The sequence below is a fragment of the Taudactylus pleione genome, unplaced genomic scaffold (genome assembly GCF_031769625.1).
Source record: "Taudactylus pleione unplaced genomic scaffold, aTauple2 ptg000810l, whole genome shotgun sequence".
Classification (NCBI taxonomy): Eukaryota; Metazoa; Chordata; class Amphibia; order Anura; family Myobatrachidae; genus Taudactylus; species Taudactylus pleione.
The window spans coordinates 883380-902157 of NW_028285212.1; the positions used below are offsets into that span (position 1 = coordinate 883380).

Below are 18778 nucleotides of genomic sequence, written 5' to 3' on the forward strand. Positions count from 1 at the left end.
CAAAGAAATAGGATCGGCATTAGGTTTTGATGTTAGCTTTGAAAAATCGGCGGCACTTTACTTGAAAAGAGGTTTTGCACGGCCGCTTGCTTTAGGGAGACTCCCATTGAGTGGACGACTAAATCAATTTCGTATCTAGGGATACAACTACCAAAAAATCTAAATAATCTATATACCCTCAATATGAACAGGATTTTGTGCAGTATTAAAGATGATGCAGAAAGATGGCGACACCTTAATCTTCCATATTTAGGTCGAGCAAACCTGTTTAAAATTATTTTATTCCCAATACTTCTCTATACTCTCCAATCTCTTCCTATTTTATTGTCTAAACGTGACACAATGGAGGTTGAGAGGATAATACGCACGTTCATTTGGAATTGCAGGAGGGCAAGAATTGGCCTTGTAAAGCTCCAGCAGAGTAGATCTAATGGTGGCATTATGTGGTAGATCTAATGGTAGCCAACATTAGTGCTTACAATCACGCTGCCCACCTACGCTATTTGAGGGACTGGATACACCGCAAAAATATATATGCTAACACTGCTTTCCTAGATAGCATTGGTCTAATTCCCTTCTTGCACTTACATGATGATGAGATACCTTTGTCAATTTGAGCTAATCCATTATTAATGTCCACTTGAAAAACATGGCATATATTACATCATAAACAATCCTTGAACCCATATGTGTCCCTAGATCTCCCACTAAAACTCAACCTGAATTTTGAACGGGGCTGCAGGTCAACCTTTTACTGCATGGCATAGGCAAGGAATCACTAGGATCCGACAACTTAAAAATTGGGAATCAAGAAAACCACAGACGTCTGTACAGGCAGTGGAACAATATCAAATACTTGGCTCCTCGCCTTTAGCTTACTTACAAGCCCAACACTATGTAGCCAATCTTTCCAGGGTGCTGTCGCCAGATGATCAAAATAACCAACTAGATGACTTATTGATGAGAGAAAATCCCCCTTATAAGGCCATATCGGTACATTACTCATTCATACATACCCCTATACAATATGATACACTAGTCTGGCACAGTGGGGGGGGGGGACTATTTTCCATCTTTAAATACAAAAAGATTATTACGAATATTTGAATTATCTGTTAAACTGGTACCTGCAGCATCCTATACAGAACTATTCCTGAACATAGTACACAGGACATATTTATCTCCCCACCGCAGGCGTATTATAAGGATGTTAGTGGATCCCTCGTGCCTTAGATGTGGAGCACATAGGGCTGAATTAATGCACTGCCTATGGGGATGCCCAATAATACGGAGGTTTTTGGACCCTGATAGGGAACATAGTTAACCGAAATTTGGTAAATTGCCTGCCCTTAACGCCTGAATGGGCAATATTTGGCATAACACCTGAAGGTACTAGAATGGCACAGGGGGTTCAGAAATTGTTAATAATTTTATCATCTATAGCCAAAAAATTTATCCTTCAAGTGTGGATACAACCTACAGCTCCCACACTTTCCCTTTTCTTAGGAAAACTTTTCAATGTATTTCGAATGGAATGGTTTGAAGCCTCGCTACAAAAAGAAAGATTTACACAGAGATTTTTCGAGACATGGGAAAGCTACATATACACATTGTCTCAGTCACTCAAAGAGCAGATTTGGAAATGTTTCCGAAATACGCTGTGGTACGAAACACGAGTTTGTGAGCAAGACCCCCGATATCCCTTAGCACTGCCTAGCTTATGGTTGGGAGATGATAGTTGCAGACCCGCGCTCACACCACTGTATTTGTATTCTCTCTTGGATACACCATTGTGAAACATGCTGTTAACTTATTTTATTTGTATACTGATCAATTGTTAAATGAGGTGTATTCTACTATACCCACAAATGAGTGTGCTTGTTTCAATTTTTTTTTTTTGTATACCAGTCATGCTTCAATAAAGAAAACTTTGTTGAAAAAAAATATATACAGTGTATTACATGGAGCATATTATACTCAGTGCTCGAAGTGGGAATTTAGAGGTGGGGGTATGGAGATTGAATCCCCCCCCCCCCCGGCCCCTGCTTCCATATCACCCCACTGTACTTCTCACCCCCACTGTACTTCTCCCTGCCTGCTCCCCTCTCTCACACCCTGCCCTTCTCACTAAATGATTCCCTTGCTCTTACAACCCCTACAATACTAACTACCTGCTTCCCTCTGTCTGCCCCCTATGCCCTCTTTCAACCATCCTCTCTCTCTAATTGCTACTGACCTGCATTGCTGGAAAGGAGCCACCGGGAGCATCGGGTTCTTGGTTGCTGTAGTTTAATCCAGCGACACTTCTTAGCCAATGAGAAGCTGCCACTTGGCTGCTTCTCATTGGCTAGCCACCAGCGAGCCCCCCGATAGGCTGGCCACCAGTGAGCCCCCCGATTGGCTGGCCGCCAGCGAGCCCCGCAATTGGCTGGCGGCCAGTAAGCCCTGCTATTGGCTAGCCACCAGCGAGCCGGCCGATGCGTGCTGCGCCTGTTACTTTACAATGCAGCCGGGACCTAATGCTCTGTCCCGGCTGCTACATGCCAGCGCCTCCGTTGATCGAGATGTGTCCCCTGCGGGACACATCTCTACACATTGCCGCCGCTGTTCCAGCGCTGGGATCCCATTCTGGATCCCAGCGCTGGTACATTCTCTTCTGTGGCTAAAATGAAGTGGGGCTGGGAAGTGGCGGTATGTCATACCGCCGTATACCGCCCCACTTCGACCACTGATTATACTTCTAAATTAAAATATATTATTGGTGATAACAATCAATTCAAATTGCTAGAAGTGTAAAGTCCTGGAGGCAGACATCCTTTATTGGTTATTGGAGTGTCCACAGAATCAGGCTTTTTTGGGGGGAATTAAATTGTTATATAAGAGATGTTTAAAAAAAAAAATCTCAATTACTAAAGAATGGGCTTTTTGAAACAAATATTTGGATATTTCCACTTCAAGATTAACGAAGGGAATCAGACTACTACTTACTAAATTGGCCGCAGTTGTAAAAAAAAAGATTTTATGTTATTTACATATATTTATGATGGATTGGACGGAGGCATCCATAAATAAACGCAGACATAACAAATTGTGTTTAGTATCTGGTTACCTTATGTTCATACATTATCTTTAACAGTTAAAAATACTCTTAGAAGTATCTCATGGTATAACTTGGAGACGGAGAGGGGTACTCCATTTTGAATTTCTAATCATGGTAAATTTTTCATATTCTACTTTTATGCACTTGACGATCATTATAGGTTGGATATTCAATAGTTAAAGATCTTTTTTTGTAGATATTGTAATTTCTTAGTGTTAATTTCAAGTAGATACTATAATAACAATAAAAGTTATTAGATTATCATTGAAATTATGTCACCCAATTGTATTGTATTTTAATAAACTTACTAATAAAAATATTAATAATAAAAAAAAAAAGAAGAAATGACAGTAACGAATGACTTGATCTCAAATTTACTAAACTATGGTGGAATATACACAATATTTAGCATTACAATACCAACATACATTCAGGATTTCCTTTCTTGTGAACCAGACTGTGCTCTGTGCAGCAACAACTGATTTTATCTTACAGCATGATTGCTCAGCAATGCTTCTGTTATAGCAAAGGATTACTAAAAAGTAACAACAGAACATTAATTCATTTACAGCTGGGAGCAATCCCTGCTACAGGATGCACCTTGGTACCGTGACAAATACATGTTACTGTACAGGGGCAGCAAATGAAAAAACCTGTCTTTATCTTTATCACATGTACTGTAATTCAGAGATGAGCTAGGATGTGCCGTCACTCCCCCATCCCAGACCAAATATAACATTTGCCCCGCACCCCATGTGAGGCATTTCAGAGAGAGTGAAGGAAGCCTCCTTACAAAAATAAAATAAAAAAAGTTGGTGATCAAAAACATCTGACTATGGGCACGCCCCAATCTTGAAACAATGCAACAGCAAATGTAATACATTAGTGACTAATGTGCTGGAGAGGATCCTTGTATGCTGTCAGGTACAAGTAAGGAGATACTGGGGGGTGACTTAGAGGTGAACATTATTGTAGTAGAGGCGGAGTCTTCTGTATCCGCCTCTACTGAGTTTTTATACTAATACCGTGGCCGATGGGCGTCCTATTGAGAGGCCCAACGGCTGCTGTGCGAATCCGCTGATGTGCGCAGATGTACTAATGGTGCAACACTGGCCGCACCTGCACCATCAACCACCTAAGAGCACAAATGTAACATCTGTCCTCAGATTTAGCAGACATCCATGCCAAGCACATATGGGATGCCGCTGTTCAGAATACCGACAGCGGTATCTGACAGCCAGAATACCGAAACCCATAGGAAGGCATTTAAGTATTTTCCCTACCCTAACCCTCCCCGGTGCCTAAACCTACCCCCCCCCCTTCCTAGTGCCTCAACCTATCCTCCCCCTAAACCTAACCTCCCCCCCAGTGCCTAAACCTAACTTCCCCCTCCCCACACCTAACACTCCCTCCGCGGTGCCTAACCCTCCCCCTAATGCCTAACACTGCTAGCTAGAATTCCACCTAACACCCCAATACTTACCTTCGGAATGCAGACGGTCAGGGTACTGGTGCCGGGATCCCGACCTGTCAGGATTTCGGCACCGGTATTTGGACCGTCGGCATCCCGCACGCCGAGATGCCGACTACATCCCATCCTGCCAATTATATCATGAACAACAACTACATCGGAACTAATAACCTGCAGCAATATAGTAATCAAAGTTCTATAAAGGAGGAAACCTGTGACCATGGCCTGTCACCCCCGTCAACAGAAGAAACACAGTTAAACCAGTGCTTAATAACATGACTGCCTGCTTTCTGATCTCATAATAGACTTCAAAGAGCAACCAGATGGGACTTTAACTATGGCCTAAACATGTCTCACGTCTGTCTGTTACGTAGGCTAGAGAATGGCTCTTTCCCATTGTTTTATAAGCTCCATATCTTACTCTGTGTCCTTCTCCCCCTGTGCGCAGGGTCCATAGCCATATTTGTATATAAGCCTAGGGATGAAGTCAGACGTGATGGCAATGACTAGGCCATTAGTAATGACAGCGAGGACTCCCACAGCTTCTAGGACCTGCAGCCAGATACCTGAAGAATAAACACATGCAGCAGTAATCAGAATTAACCCATAGAGATCAATATTAACATTGCATGGTAGGTCTTTACGTTTAAGTAATGTGAACAAGCACTTAGGTGCTATAATAGATATACTGTACTTAGAACATGACCATCCTACCTATGTCATTTGCTTTTCTCGGCACCAGGCGGCGCTGCAGACGGGTCATTTTGATGGCATCCAGACGGATTTCCAGGACATTGTTGAGGAAGGCAAGGAGTGGGGCCAGGGGGAAGGCAGCCACGAAGATTGTAGTGAAACTGTACTGGATGACTTAGGAGAATGAGAAAAAAATGGACCAATCAGATTAATTGTGCTAAGAGAGACGTTTTAATTAAACCAAATATCAGGATTCCTGAAAAATATATGTTTGAGACTCACCCATTTCCAGAAATTCATCAAACAGACTGAATATATGAACTTTGCCCAGCCTATAGTTGGCTTTCCATGACTCCATGGCATAGTCCTCTGAGCCCTGCTCACTGTGCACCCTGCTCAGCCGGTCCTTCAGGGCGTGCAGCTTGAAGCCTAAGTATCTGCAGACAGGATTGGTTTTTAGCTATTGGATTAGATAAAGGGCCCGATAATGAGTCACACAAAGCTGTCTCTACTGGTGGTCACCAGTCAGCGAGTTTATGCAAATGGCGCTATATACTGCTTCCCCGGTGTACATCCGTGCGGCTGACTGTGCAAGGACTGAGGCGCCCACTATTAGTATTTGTGCACGCTGTAATACCGATTGGTGCCTGCTTATACGTCACCATGGGTCAAACCAAGCTCTATGGCAGATGCAGTTACTCCGTCTGCCCATGGCCTCCTATGCCTGCGTCTGTACACGCCTGTGACACTCCCATAACTGCCCACTGAATGGACCATTTTTTGCGTGCACTACTAGCTGCCACCCATCACTTGTCTGACACATTTCTGATACCGTCTGACCCCTTGTCGGGCACTCTGTGTAACACATGCGCTGTACAAGTTTTTAGACATTTTTGCGCATGTGCAGTTGCAAGAAATCACTCAGCTACGAGATCAGCAGCATTGTATGCAGCTCAGTATCACACCCAATTGTCATGTACAAAGAGCCTGGCCGTTTTCTCTGATGTTAGGAACACTATGGGCCGGAGTCAGAGATGGATAGTACTGCACAACCACAAGGAAGCGGCTGTGTAATACTGTCTAACAAAATGTAAATGCAGCACAAGGTGTCTATACGTGTCTATGCATTGCCTTTGCAATCCCAGTGCAGCATCCATAGACTCTGTCTCGGATGGTCGCGATGGATGCTGCTTCAGTGGCTGGCCAAGCTGCGTAAGCCGAGAACCGGCCGGCCGTGGCATTAGCATAAAAACACAGGAGCGGCTGTGACATTTGTTGGAGGACCCTATCGGTCGTGGCATTAGCATAAAGACACAGTAGCGGCTGTGACATTTGTTGCAGGAACCCATCGGCCGTGGCATTGGCATAAAGACACAGGAGCGGCTGTGACATTTGTTGCAGGAACCCATCGGCCGTGGCATTAGCATAAAGACGTAGGAGCGGCTGTGACATTTGTTGCAGGAACCCATCGGCCGTGGCATTAGCATAAAGACACAGTAGCGGCTGTGATATTTGTTACAGGAACCCATCGGCCGTGGCATTAGTGTAAAGACACAGTAGCAGCTGTGATATTTGTTACAGGAACCCATCGGCCATGGCATTAGCATAGAGACACAGTAGCGGCTGTGATATTTGTTACAGGAACCCATCGGCCGTGGCATTAGCGTACAGACACAGTAGCGGCTGTGACATTTGTTGCAGGAACCCATCAGCCATGGCATTAGCATAAAGACGTAGGAGCGGCTGTGATATTTGTTACAGGAACCCATCGGCCGTGGCATTAGCATAAAGACACAGTAGCGGCTGTGACATTTGTTACAGGAACCCATCGGCCATGGCATTAGTGTAAAGACACAGTAGCAGCTGTGATATTTGTTACAGGAACCCATCGGCCATGGCATTAGCATAAAGACGTAGGAGCGGCTGTGATATTTGTTGCAGGAACCCATCAGCCATGGCATTAGCATAAAGACGTAGGAGCGGCTGTGATATTTGTTACAGGAACCCATCGGCCGTGGCATTAGTGTAAAGACACAGTAGCGGCTGTGATATTTGCTACAGGAACCCATCGGCCATGGCATTAGCATAGAGACACAGTAGCGGCTGTGATATTTGTTACAGGAACCCATCGGCCGTGGCATTAGCGTACAGACACAGTAGCGGCTGTGACATTTGTTGCAGGAACCCATCAGCCATGGCATTAGCATAAAGACGTAGGAGCGTCTGTGACATTTGTTGCAGGAACCCATCGGCCGTGGCATTAGCATAAAGACACAGGGGCGGCCGTGACATTTGTTATAGGAACCCATCAGCCATGGCATTAGCATAAAGACACAGGAGCGGCTGTGATATTTGTTACAGGAACCCATCGGCCGTGGCATTAGCATAAACACGCAGTAGCGGCTGTAACAAATGTCACAGCCACTACTGCAACTGCGTCCGCCTCTGAATTACCCCCAGTGTAAGAAAGGAGTTACCGATTTACATTCATATAGCAAAAGTCTTGACAGATACGAGAAGTGGTATTATAGAATAATAGCACAGCGGCCGGATCATACTCACGGGGATAGAAACTCCACACAGTTACTGAGCGTCTGTTTTAGGATCATGATGATACACATCTGTATAAACAGGTCTGTGATGCAGCCACTGGGGTGACACTGTGGTGAGAGGGTGACATTAGATCAGACTAGAGTTTCTTACCCACCTGACATTACAGCAGTACACACTTACTTCTTCCAGCCTCCAGTGCCCCGCAATGCGCACATAATTTCCTGGATAACCGTTAATCCTATAATTGAGGAGAGAAATACGTTCATTCAGTTTTGTACATATAGAGAGAATTATAGAGACGTGCGCTTTATACTATGTCACAAGGAGTATATTTGTTTTATTTTTGGGGGGATGGGAGGTTTTCCAGGCAGCTACCAACAGGAATTTTGTGTGTATGAAAGTTTCTTGATTCAGGGCTGTGGTCCTCATTCAGAGTCGGTCGTAAGCGGTCGCTCGGTCGTACCCAGCAATGTTCGCTAAACTGCGCATGCGTAAGATTCGCAATGCGCCTGCGCAAACTAGCTGTTGCGATCGGAAATTGCTCTCTCCTTGAACACAACCAGGTCGTTAGTTTGAGTGACAGGATGAGGCATTTGTGGGTGGTAACAGGGGAAGGTGCTTGTGTGTGGAGATCCGAAAACAGGCGTGCCTGACTATGTGAGGGGAGTTTAATGGGAGTGCATAATTAACAAAGTAGTGTCATGGCACACGTGACATTGGTGGTTTTTACACTGACTAGATTGTAGTGCTTGAGAGAGGGTATGGTCAACCTTTAGCTCTGCGATCAGCTCCGATGGTCTCAATTAATCCTTATAACCCCGCAGATGACGTGTATTACGATCGAGAAGGGGGCGTGTTTTTAGTCTTACGGCCGCATCCTCCCCTCGCTCGTCCAGCTAACGATCCCATCTTAGCGACGCAACTTGCGATCGCTTCATTTGCATATCCGGCCCCTTTCCCGAACGGCCGCTTACGACCGACTCTGAATGAGGTCCTGAGTCCTTTCTTTTAAAGAGAGCTATATATTTCCTGGGAGCAGCACATGTATGGACTTGATATGGCACCCCCCCAAGGACTGGCACCTGTCATAAAGGGCTGTCCCTTCCCAAAACCACGTACCACATGCCCCCGTACTGTTAAGATTTCGGGTTGTCTAGCTGATTACAGCTCAGAACAATAGGCTGTTACTCAAGTTAACTAATACTGTTTTACCACCTAAGTTCCGGATTTGTAACACAGTTCCAAAACGGGTCAGACTCTTATTTAACTGTGGCGCCGATCCGGGTTATTCCCGGATCGGCCCCCTTCACACAAGTGCGGTGGAACACTTCTCCCTGCACTTGGAGATAATATCATCTCCAAGTGCAGAGAAACCCAGAATTCCCCATGCTGTAAACGGGACCTGGGTCGGACGAACCCGGTTACCAGTTTACACTGCAGGGCATCACAGATCATTCTCGTATTAAACCCTGGAAGTTACCTTGGTTTGATTGCCGGGTCACACAACCCAGGAATCCAACCCTTGCCCCTTTTACACCTAGCAACAACCCGGGTTTTAGCTGTGGTGTAAAAGGGGCATAAGTGGCTGTGTCCTGATGAGGGTTAGGTAATTATCAGTTTTACCCCTGACATGCTTTTCCCCAGAGATATAGCTTGCAGTTGATCGTGGCTTCCTGTTTCAGTGATGGGGACAGGATACTGCAGTCTTTTCAGATCACGTGACTGGGACCCTCACAACAATTACCCATAAGCCTCCTGGCAACATTATAACAATGTAAATGCCCACAACATTTCCTACAAGTTATATTTTCCACAATACACCACATGGGAAACAAGGTGCAGGATGACAAAGGTGAAATATTGAAGGCTGTGATATTGTAGGAAGAGTGGCATAGTATTCTGTAACTGTACAGTGTAACATTCTATAATGGTGGATAGAAATAAAAAGAAATCATGGCAAGGTTCCGATTTACAGCCTGTTACCTTCCCAGGAAGAACGCCACGTAGAAAAGAGATGAGAAGTGTGTGACGAACTGAAATGTGAACACTTTAGTTGTGAAGCTGTTTTCTCGCTCTGTGAAAGTCCGAGGGTTCTCTGAGGAGAGGCAAAAAGGGAAGAGCTTTATTATACCGCTAAGAAGTCCCTGGTGTCATCAGTTTATAATGCCACTGCCTGCATTCTCCAATATCTAGCTCAGCTGCCATGCTTAGCTGTAGGTCATCGGCACAATACTATTGGTAATAGCTATTATTAGGCACTGGAGTGAAATCTCTTCTACTCAAGCTATTCAGCCTCCAATTACTTATGTCATGCCCAGCGCATGCAGCAATGCACGAGTAAGGCTCCTGTGTGTTATTGTGGGCTCCTGTGTGTTATTGTGGGCTCCTGTGTGTTATTGTGAGCTTCTGTGCGATACTGTGGGCTCCTGTGCGATACTGTGGGCTCCTGTGCGATACTGTGGGCTCCTGTGCGATACTGTGGGCTCCTGTGCGATACTGTGGGCTCCTGTGTGTTATTGTGGCACAGACTTTCTTCATAGCGGAATTGTTAACATAGACGCTTTTTCATAATCCAGGCTATTATTGCACCCAACCCGATGTGGAAATTCCTATAAATGGGGTGACCTTATTTGCTAATAAAAAGGAGGTAGAGTAGATTATATGGTTTGTTCAAACTTCAGATCACAAAGGTATCCCAGTTTTGATTTCATAATGATGGGCCCCCTATACATGAGCCTATTGTCAGTCTGACCAATATAACAGTTATGGATCTGCTTTGGTGAATGGGCAATGTCTGAGAAAGCCAACTGCCCAAGATACAGGATAAGAGAGAGGTTCTTTCTGACATAGGCTTGTAGAACTCATGCTTGGGTGCTGGGCCAAATAAAGACGCTCTAACCCTTCTCAATATCCCAAATTCCATTTGAGAAGTCACAATGTTTTTCCATAAATATGAATGGATTTACCCTTATCTATTGCTCCTAAATGAATAAAATAAAAATAACTCACCCAAGTTACATAAATAAGTGGAGACGACGCGATTCACCTGCAAAACAAAGAATGTAACAATAAGTTAAACACTCCGTATCCTTAAGCAGATCAGCATTTACATGAGACGGCTGCTCAATGGTACGGACACCTATGGCATAGGTCATAAGAGTGAGACCTAATATGTAGAATGAAGAAATACTGGGAGAATGAAACAAAGAGATACAAGGTGGAAAACTGGAACACGTAATAGATTCAAAAAATATGGTAAGAACTTACCCTTGTTATCTCTATTTCTACGAAGTCCATAGGGTTCCACAGGATACCTTGGGGTATATAGGCGATGGCGGTCATCGGGCACCACAGAGTTAATTTTCATCTCCCAGGATGCACTGGGGTACCTCTCCTATACCCCGCCCCCAGGCACCTTCAGTTACGGAATAAGCCATAGGCTGGAGGAGGAGAGAAAAGAGAGAGAGAAGAAAGTCTGGAACACTCAAGAATCACATTCTCACAAGAAAGGAGAAGGAAACCCAGTGACCAGAACAAAGCCCATCTGAAGCACAGGTGCAACAGGGTGGGAGTTCTGTGGAGTCCTGCTGGCTGAGGAAATTGCCTTCCACCCATGTCAGATGCGTGACACCTCTGTCATTGCTGCCTGACTTCAAGTTCCTCCTTGACGGTTGATGTAAGCCACCGTCGTGGCGTAGACTGACCGAACCTGTATGGGCTTTCCGTGAAATAAGAGCCTGGCTTGCTAGAGGGCCCTGAAGACCATCCGAAGTTCCATATGTTAATAGGTAGGGCAGACTCCACTGCTGTCCACCGACCCTGAAAGAGTGTGGACCTGTCCTTGCGACCAAACCCGGAGACTGGCGTCCGCCGTCAACTGGACCCAGTATGGAATCCAAAAGGGGCGCCCTACAGTGAGGCGACATGTCTGTAGCCATCAGGCAAGAGACAGACGCACCTCTGGAGAGAGCACCATCGTTTACTTTTATCCGATGGGGTAATACGTTCCACCTGGAGAGGAGCAATTGTTGCAGAGGCCTGGAATTAAACCGGGCATATTCCACCATTTGGAATGTCAATACCACGGATCCCAGCATCTGCAGACCTGAGTGGATTAATACTCGGCGACTGTGTAGGCATATGCGCACTTGCGTCTGCAAAGTGGAGATCTTTTCTGTGGTCAGAAAGACCTACTGCTGTTGTGAATCCAACAGAGCTCCCAGATGGAGCATGTCTGAAGCACAGACATAGGTAGCTGCAGATGGAGGTGAAGTACTTCTAGAACCCTGCCAAGAGCAAGAGGTTGTCCAGGTAAGGCAACAGGCGGACACTCTGCATCCGCAGATTGACCGCCAGGACAGCCATAACTTTGGGAAACACACGAGGTGCAGTAGAGTGGTCAAGCAGCAGAGTACTAAACTGGAAATGTTGCTTATAGCAAACCTGAGAAAAAACTGGAGACGAAGCAATTGGAATATGCAGGTATGCATCCCGAATATCCAGCGACACCATAAAATCCCCAGGTTCCATAGCCAGTATAATGGAGCGTAGGGTTCCCCATCCAGGACCGAGGTACCCTGAGAAATTTGTTCAGGGACTTGAGATTGAGGATATGCTGATAAACTCAGTTCTTATCTGAACCAGAAAGAGATTGGAGTAATAACCCATTCCTCCCCAAGGAAACGGGGTACCGCGACTCCTGCTAGAAGCAAGGATTGTATGGCTTTCTGGATTTGTAGGGTCTTGGCATAGTCTGGCAGAGGGCCTGTGCAGAAAAACTGATAGGGGGGCCTTCTGCGTAAGAAGAGGACGAACCCCTGAGAGACCAGTTTACCTACCCAAGTGTCTGTGGTGATCTGACACCAGGACCGGGCGAACTGAAGAAGTCGGCCCCCCATCCTGGGATCCCTCAAAGGGAGCCCGTCCCGTCAGGCTGAGGACGTGTCCTCGGACTTGTACTCCAGGCCTGCTTCTTGGTCTTGGCAGTCTGTCTGCCTAGGAGAGGGCTGACCCGTAGGATTACTCTGGGGCTGAAAGGACGAGGTCCAGGACCCAGAAGTAGTATATGCCGAAGGCAGACACGCATACTTAGCTGCTGCCAACGTATTCACAATCTTGTCCCAGTCTAGACCAAACACGATCTCACCATTATCAGCATTAATTCTATCTTAAACTGGGCATCCACTATACAATTTTCTGTCAGATATCTGTCTGGTTGGAATGAAAACCTGGTAATGTATGGCAGCAAATAACAGTCGATCATATGGTATTAAACACTGAAAAAAGGACAAAAAAAATAGTTTAAATTGGTTAAGTTTGTGTTTTTTAACCAGTTTGACTGAACAACCATTTTTGGCTATTTTCCAGTGTTTGTGATTGTCATTTGGTCCCATACACTACCAGGTTTTCATTCCAACCAGCCAATTTGGACAGATATCTGACAGAAAATTGTATAGTGGATGCCCAGCTTTAGAGTCCGCATCCGCTCAAGAGCGCAGCCATAATGAACGGCGAGCTGACACAGCAGCAGCCGGTAAGTTAAGAGAATGACATCTAAAGCAGCCTCAGTAATATGTATATGCGGCTGAATCACGGAGCTTACCCACCAGAGTGACCTGATCTCTGGTAGTATCTGAAGGAAGGACTCCACTAGCGAGTCTGCCCAGAACTCTAAAGTCTAGGCCACCCAGGAGATAGCCGTGGCCAGCCTGGAGGCAGCCCCTGAAAGAGAATACATCGACCTTAGTATCTTCTAGGGAAGATATGGATGGCATAAGTAAAGCAGCACTTTTAAGTAAGTGCAGCACATGAGAATCCACCGCATTTGGAGGAAATTCCTAGTTGGTACAATGTTCCTCAAAAAAAGGGGTAAGCATAATCCAGGCGCCTTTGAGGCTGGTATTGACCATGTGCTCCACTAGCAGATAAAAGGAAATTCCGCAGAAGTAACCTTTATTACCCTGAACAGAGCATGTGTGGACCGAGTAGCTGGCGTTCGGCCTCCTCTAAAACCAAGGCAGAACGTTAACTTAAACTTAGGGCCTGATTCAGAGCCGCTCGTAAGCGGCAGTACGCTCATTCCGAACGATGTTCGCCCATCTGCGCATGCGTAGGGTTTGTAATACGCATGCGCGAACCAGTCAGTGCGGCCGAAAATTGTTTGTTCGCTATATAGCAAATGCCTGCTATTTTGAGTGACATGAGGAGGCGTATGTGGGTGGTAACAGGGGAAGGTGCTTGAAAACAGGGGAGTGGAATTCAGAACGCAGGCGTGCTTAAAATGTCAAAACGGGCGTTTTAAGGGTGTGCATAATTAAAACAGCAGCGTCATTGACCACGTCACCTGGTTGTTTTATAGTCATAACTGCTCACAATATAGTGGTAGCAAAAACCAGCCACAAGAATAGCGAGCAGTTCATACGCTGTTCGATGTACTCGATTAATCTAATAAATAGCGGACATGACGTATGATGCGAGCGGCCAGGGGGCGTATTTTTCAAATAAACGTCCGCATGTTTTGTTCGCTCGTTCAGACATGGAGGCGGCAACAGACCGCAAAGAGCGAATGGTTCATTTGAATAGCCACCCCCTTTTTCTGAACGAGCGAGGGCTAATTGCGTCCGGCTCTGAATCAGGCCCTTAGTCTCTGTATCTCTTGGAGAGGACTCGAGTCAGAGACATCTAGAATCTCCCAGATGTCATGTCATCAGTTATTGTAGACTAAGACGACGGCATAGGCCTCAAGGCCGGTCCAAGGGGTGTATCCCCCGGCATCAGAACCTGGAGGACAATCCGCCAGGGTATGCCCTATAGTAGACACAGTATTTACCCATGTAGGAAGTGCAGAGGGAACCTGCATGGTTGTAACTTGTTGAGGCAGGCCCTGTGAGGGCAAAACAGACTACTGTGGGAACCCCATCGGGGAAAACACAGGTGGTACACCCAAACGTCTTACCAGGAACGTCAATGCCGGAGCAAAGGACGTCCAGGGAGGCCTCTGCGAGGTGACTGAGAAAAAAGGGGCCTGGAGGATAATAACCCCTCTTGCACCATGTCTCCCATCCCTATGTGGAGGAGCGGTAGAAAGGACGTCCTATTGGACTGTCCGTGCTATCCGCTCGAAGTGTCAGCAAGAAAAAATCTTCAGGGGCGGTGTTAAACAGCCCCCCTCTAAATAGTGACCTGCTCCGTGCCGGGCACCTACGAAACTGAAGGTGCCTTGGCCTGGGGGCGAGGTATAGGAGAGGGACCCCAGTGCATCCTGGGAGATGAAAATTAACTCTGTGGTGCCCGATGACTACCGCCATCGCCTATACCCCAAGGTATCCTGTGGATACCCTATGGACCCTGAAGTAGAAATGTAATTGTAACCCATAGTTACTACCGATATTAACTCACTTTTTCACAATTGGTCTCCGATTGGCTGTTAGAGGTTGTAACTTTTTCACATTTGTACCAGTTACTTATATACCCCAATTTGTTCCTATACCTACACCAACACACAGTAACATAGACCTTTAGGAATATACACCTTGCTAAAGTCACGTCTTACCTTGGTCATGATGACAATGGTGATGTAATGCAGTACGGCTCCAGACATGACTGCGGCTGTGGTGGCATGTTCACGTAATAAGTCCCAAGACGAACGCATGAAGGACACCGTCGCAACCACTCGGTATACGACTAGAGCTTGCGCTATGCCAATTAAAATGGCAATCTGTAAGAGGAAGATGGAGAAGAGTGTAGTGATAAGGCATAAGTAATGCACGCTTAATGACTAGTATAGTAGTTTAGCAATTGGAAGCTCGTACCATAAGCGCAACGCCCAGAAGAACCCCAATGGAGCGCAGATAAGAATGTTGGTGTGTCTGGTAGTCACAACCTGGATTGTTAATCTGCTCCAGAGCCAGCTCCTCCTGCGATAAACAGATTGCATTATGTGTACAGTGAGCACTAACACAAAGTAAGGACATACTATATTCTATATTAGATACTTGCATATGCTATAAACCGCTTATGTTGCACATAAATACACAGTGTTACCTCATCCTCGTCCCAGCTGTACAGATTCCACAAGAAGACAACTTTCGCTCTCTGCCTCTTCCAAAGCTCCAAGAACAATGTAGCTGAAGGAACACAATAGAAGGTTTTAGGTCTAAAAAGTGACTCTAACCTCTAAATTGTTCTTTTATTTATTGTGAGTCCATGAAAATAAATATAAAAAAACTGTGGTTTTATTTCGATCTTTAGATAAATAGTTTTCTGTGGGAGATAATGAGCTTCACTGCCATAAGTGACTCTCAGTGAACCGTTCGGCTTCTCCCTTTAAACAAATATCTGACTAACTACAGTATTAAAGGGGATATGTGCAAATAGAGGCTGGGGCAGAAGGACGGTGATGGTGCTTTCAATGGACTGCTTAACTGAGGACATAAAATGTCCTGGTGATCCTGTCCTTATACACAGCCCTTTTGGACTGAAGTCCATGATTTAGTTAGCACAATAACAGGGGTCTTGATACATGATACACCTTAGTATTCGGAAATTGTCTCGTCCTATACCTCATTCTCCCTCACTCCACTCAAAAACTCATTAAACATCTACTGAACTCGGCTAAATGCCATTTTGCCACATATTGGAGGTCTACAACTCCCCCATCTGTAGCAGCTATCGTTAATGCTATATGGGATACATTTTGTATGGAGGGAATCACATCCATATTGCACGATACGTCAGCCAACTTTATCAAGCCCTGGACAGACCACTTTGAGGCCGAACCTCTGTTAACCACATTTAGCTTCATCATCTCTTGACATTGAATTGTTTACATCGGCAGCGCACACCGACTGGCACCCTTTCATCCTCCCTTCTGTTCCCCCTTCCTCCCCCTCTTTCACTTCTGCTTCCTCCTTTTTAAGCTATTATTATATGTTAAGTAGGATAATTTGTGTAATTTAGCCTTCGAAGGTTGGTACTTCAGGATCGATTACTCTTATGGTGCATACACACGGTCAGATTTTCTGGAAGATATGAACAATAACGATTGTAAAAATCGTTATATCGTTGACATGCATCGACGAACGATGCGTGTGCCCGCATGTCAGATAACGATATCTGAAATCTACTATGTTTACAGTCAGATTTGAACGATTTCATTCATTTAAATACTTTCAGAAATCGATCATTCATCGTTCATGAGATCGTTGGTAAAATCGTTCATCGTTGATCTAGCAAGTCTGACGGTGTTTATGTACCATAAGATTGACGTTGGGATGCTCAATGTCAATTCATTCATCTGTCCTAAAATGTTTTGACAGTTGTCTGTGGAAACTGCTCACTTATTATCCCTGTTAAGATGTTTTCAACTTCTTCTGCATTTGCAACCATTTTTTCATGATGTAAATCTTTGAAAACAGCAAAAACTAAAAAACAAAGCGCTATCGATACAATCCAGAGTATTAAATATGCACCAAAAATACGTGATTCTAGCGCTGCAAGGCCAATGGAAACCTACTGTGAAGGTATCATAACAAACAGCTAGAACTAACAAACAATAGTCTTGCGCAGCTAGAAATATAAATCAATAACTTACTTTATGATAATAATATAAAAATACAGATGAGTTTATACATGGATACAAGCTATGATATCGATATCATCATAATATAAAAACATATACAAAAAATTTATAATAATAGCATAAAAAACAGATATCTATTCCAAATGTGGTGTATGGAAAAAAATAGAAACAATATAGCTCCTCATATGACACTTAATAACTTTGTAGCAAGTCAATCGGATGTCTCCTGTGAGTGGAAACAAAATGTGTCTATTTGAGATATACTAGAATTCCTAATATGGAGCAAATAATTCAGTTAACATACTGAGTGATCCTGCTAATTAGATGGTACCAGCTGGTATGATGCACTCACGGTTCAGTAGACAGGCCCGGTGTTCTGATATAGGCTGTGGAAACCTGGATAAACTACGGGCAGGGAAGTTCCTTGCCGATTAAATAGCGTGTGCACACAAAATAAAATCCAGGTGAATATGGGCTGACCAACCCCTGATATCCATCTGAGTCGGATTTACACAGCTACTCGTGCCGCTCCTGTTGACGGCAGTTGCTGTCTCTGCCCACAGTCACCGCTTATTGCGGGCGTTCAGTGCTGCATGGAGACGGAGTGAAAGGTTATTACCCTATCGAGAGGACCTTTGATGCCGGCTTGCATTGCCACTTGTGCTGTTTTCACTGACAGCGGTTGCTGTCCCTGCTCATACTGTTGGCTTGGTGGCGTTCTGTGTTACACATAGACAGAGAGCAACTGATCATTCAGTCGAGAGGACATTCAAACACCGGCGGATCTAATCCGGATCATTGTCTTACAGCTCCGGAGAGCTACTATACACCATGATACATTTGTAAGTGGAATCCCAGTCCCTGTCTTAAGGCCCCCATACATCAGAGATTGATTGCAGCAATCGTGCAATTTGCAATCGATTGTGTTTAAAAATCTTTCCCTTTTTCAATCGATTGCAGAATTGCCACAATCGATTGAAAAAGGGTAAGATTTTTATACACAATCGATTGCAAATTGCACGATTGCTGCAATCAATCTCTGATGTATGGGGCCTTTAGTCCGAGGACGCTCGGACGGAATAGATATCCTTTTTGGACATATTCACCTGGATTTTATTTTGTGTGCACACGTTATTTAATCGGCAAGGAACTTCCCTGCCCGTAGTTTATCCAGGTTTCCACAGCCTATATCAGAACACCGGGCCTGTCTACTGAACCGTGAGTGCATCATACCAGCTGGTACCATCTAATTAGCAGGATCACTCAGTATGTTAACTGAATTGTTTGCTCCATATTAGGAATTCTAGTATATCTCAAATAGACACATTTTGTTTCCACTCACAGGAGACATCCGATTGACTTGCTACAAAGTTATTAAGTG

The 18778-nt window shown here is 44.9% G+C and overlaps 1 protein-coding gene across 2 annotated transcripts in view; it reads right to left on the minus strand.

Annotated features, from left to right (window-relative positions):
* The window catches only part of ANO9 (anoctamin 9), a 77463-nt gene that overhangs the window by 11402 nt on the left and 47283 nt on the right, over positions 1-18778 (minus strand). For both annotated transcript variants that reach the window (XM_088458128.1, XM_088458127.1), the window contains exons 11-20: positions 15861-15943; positions 15629-15733; positions 15370-15534; positions 10827-10863; positions 9801-9912; positions 7998-8055; positions 7827-7924; positions 5547-5701; positions 5286-5438; positions 4993-5137 (exon numbers count right to left, since the gene is read on the minus strand). In XM_088458128.1, the coding sequence (XP_088314254.1) occupies positions 4993-5137; positions 5286-5438; positions 5547-5701; positions 7827-7924; positions 7998-8055; positions 9801-9912; positions 10827-10863; positions 15370-15534; positions 15629-15733; positions 15861-15943 (1111 nt within the window). The remainder of the gene's footprint in view (positions 1-4992; positions 5138-5285; positions 5439-5546; positions 5702-7826; positions 7925-7997; positions 8056-9800; positions 9913-10826; positions 10864-15369; positions 15535-15628; positions 15734-15860; positions 15944-18778) is intronic.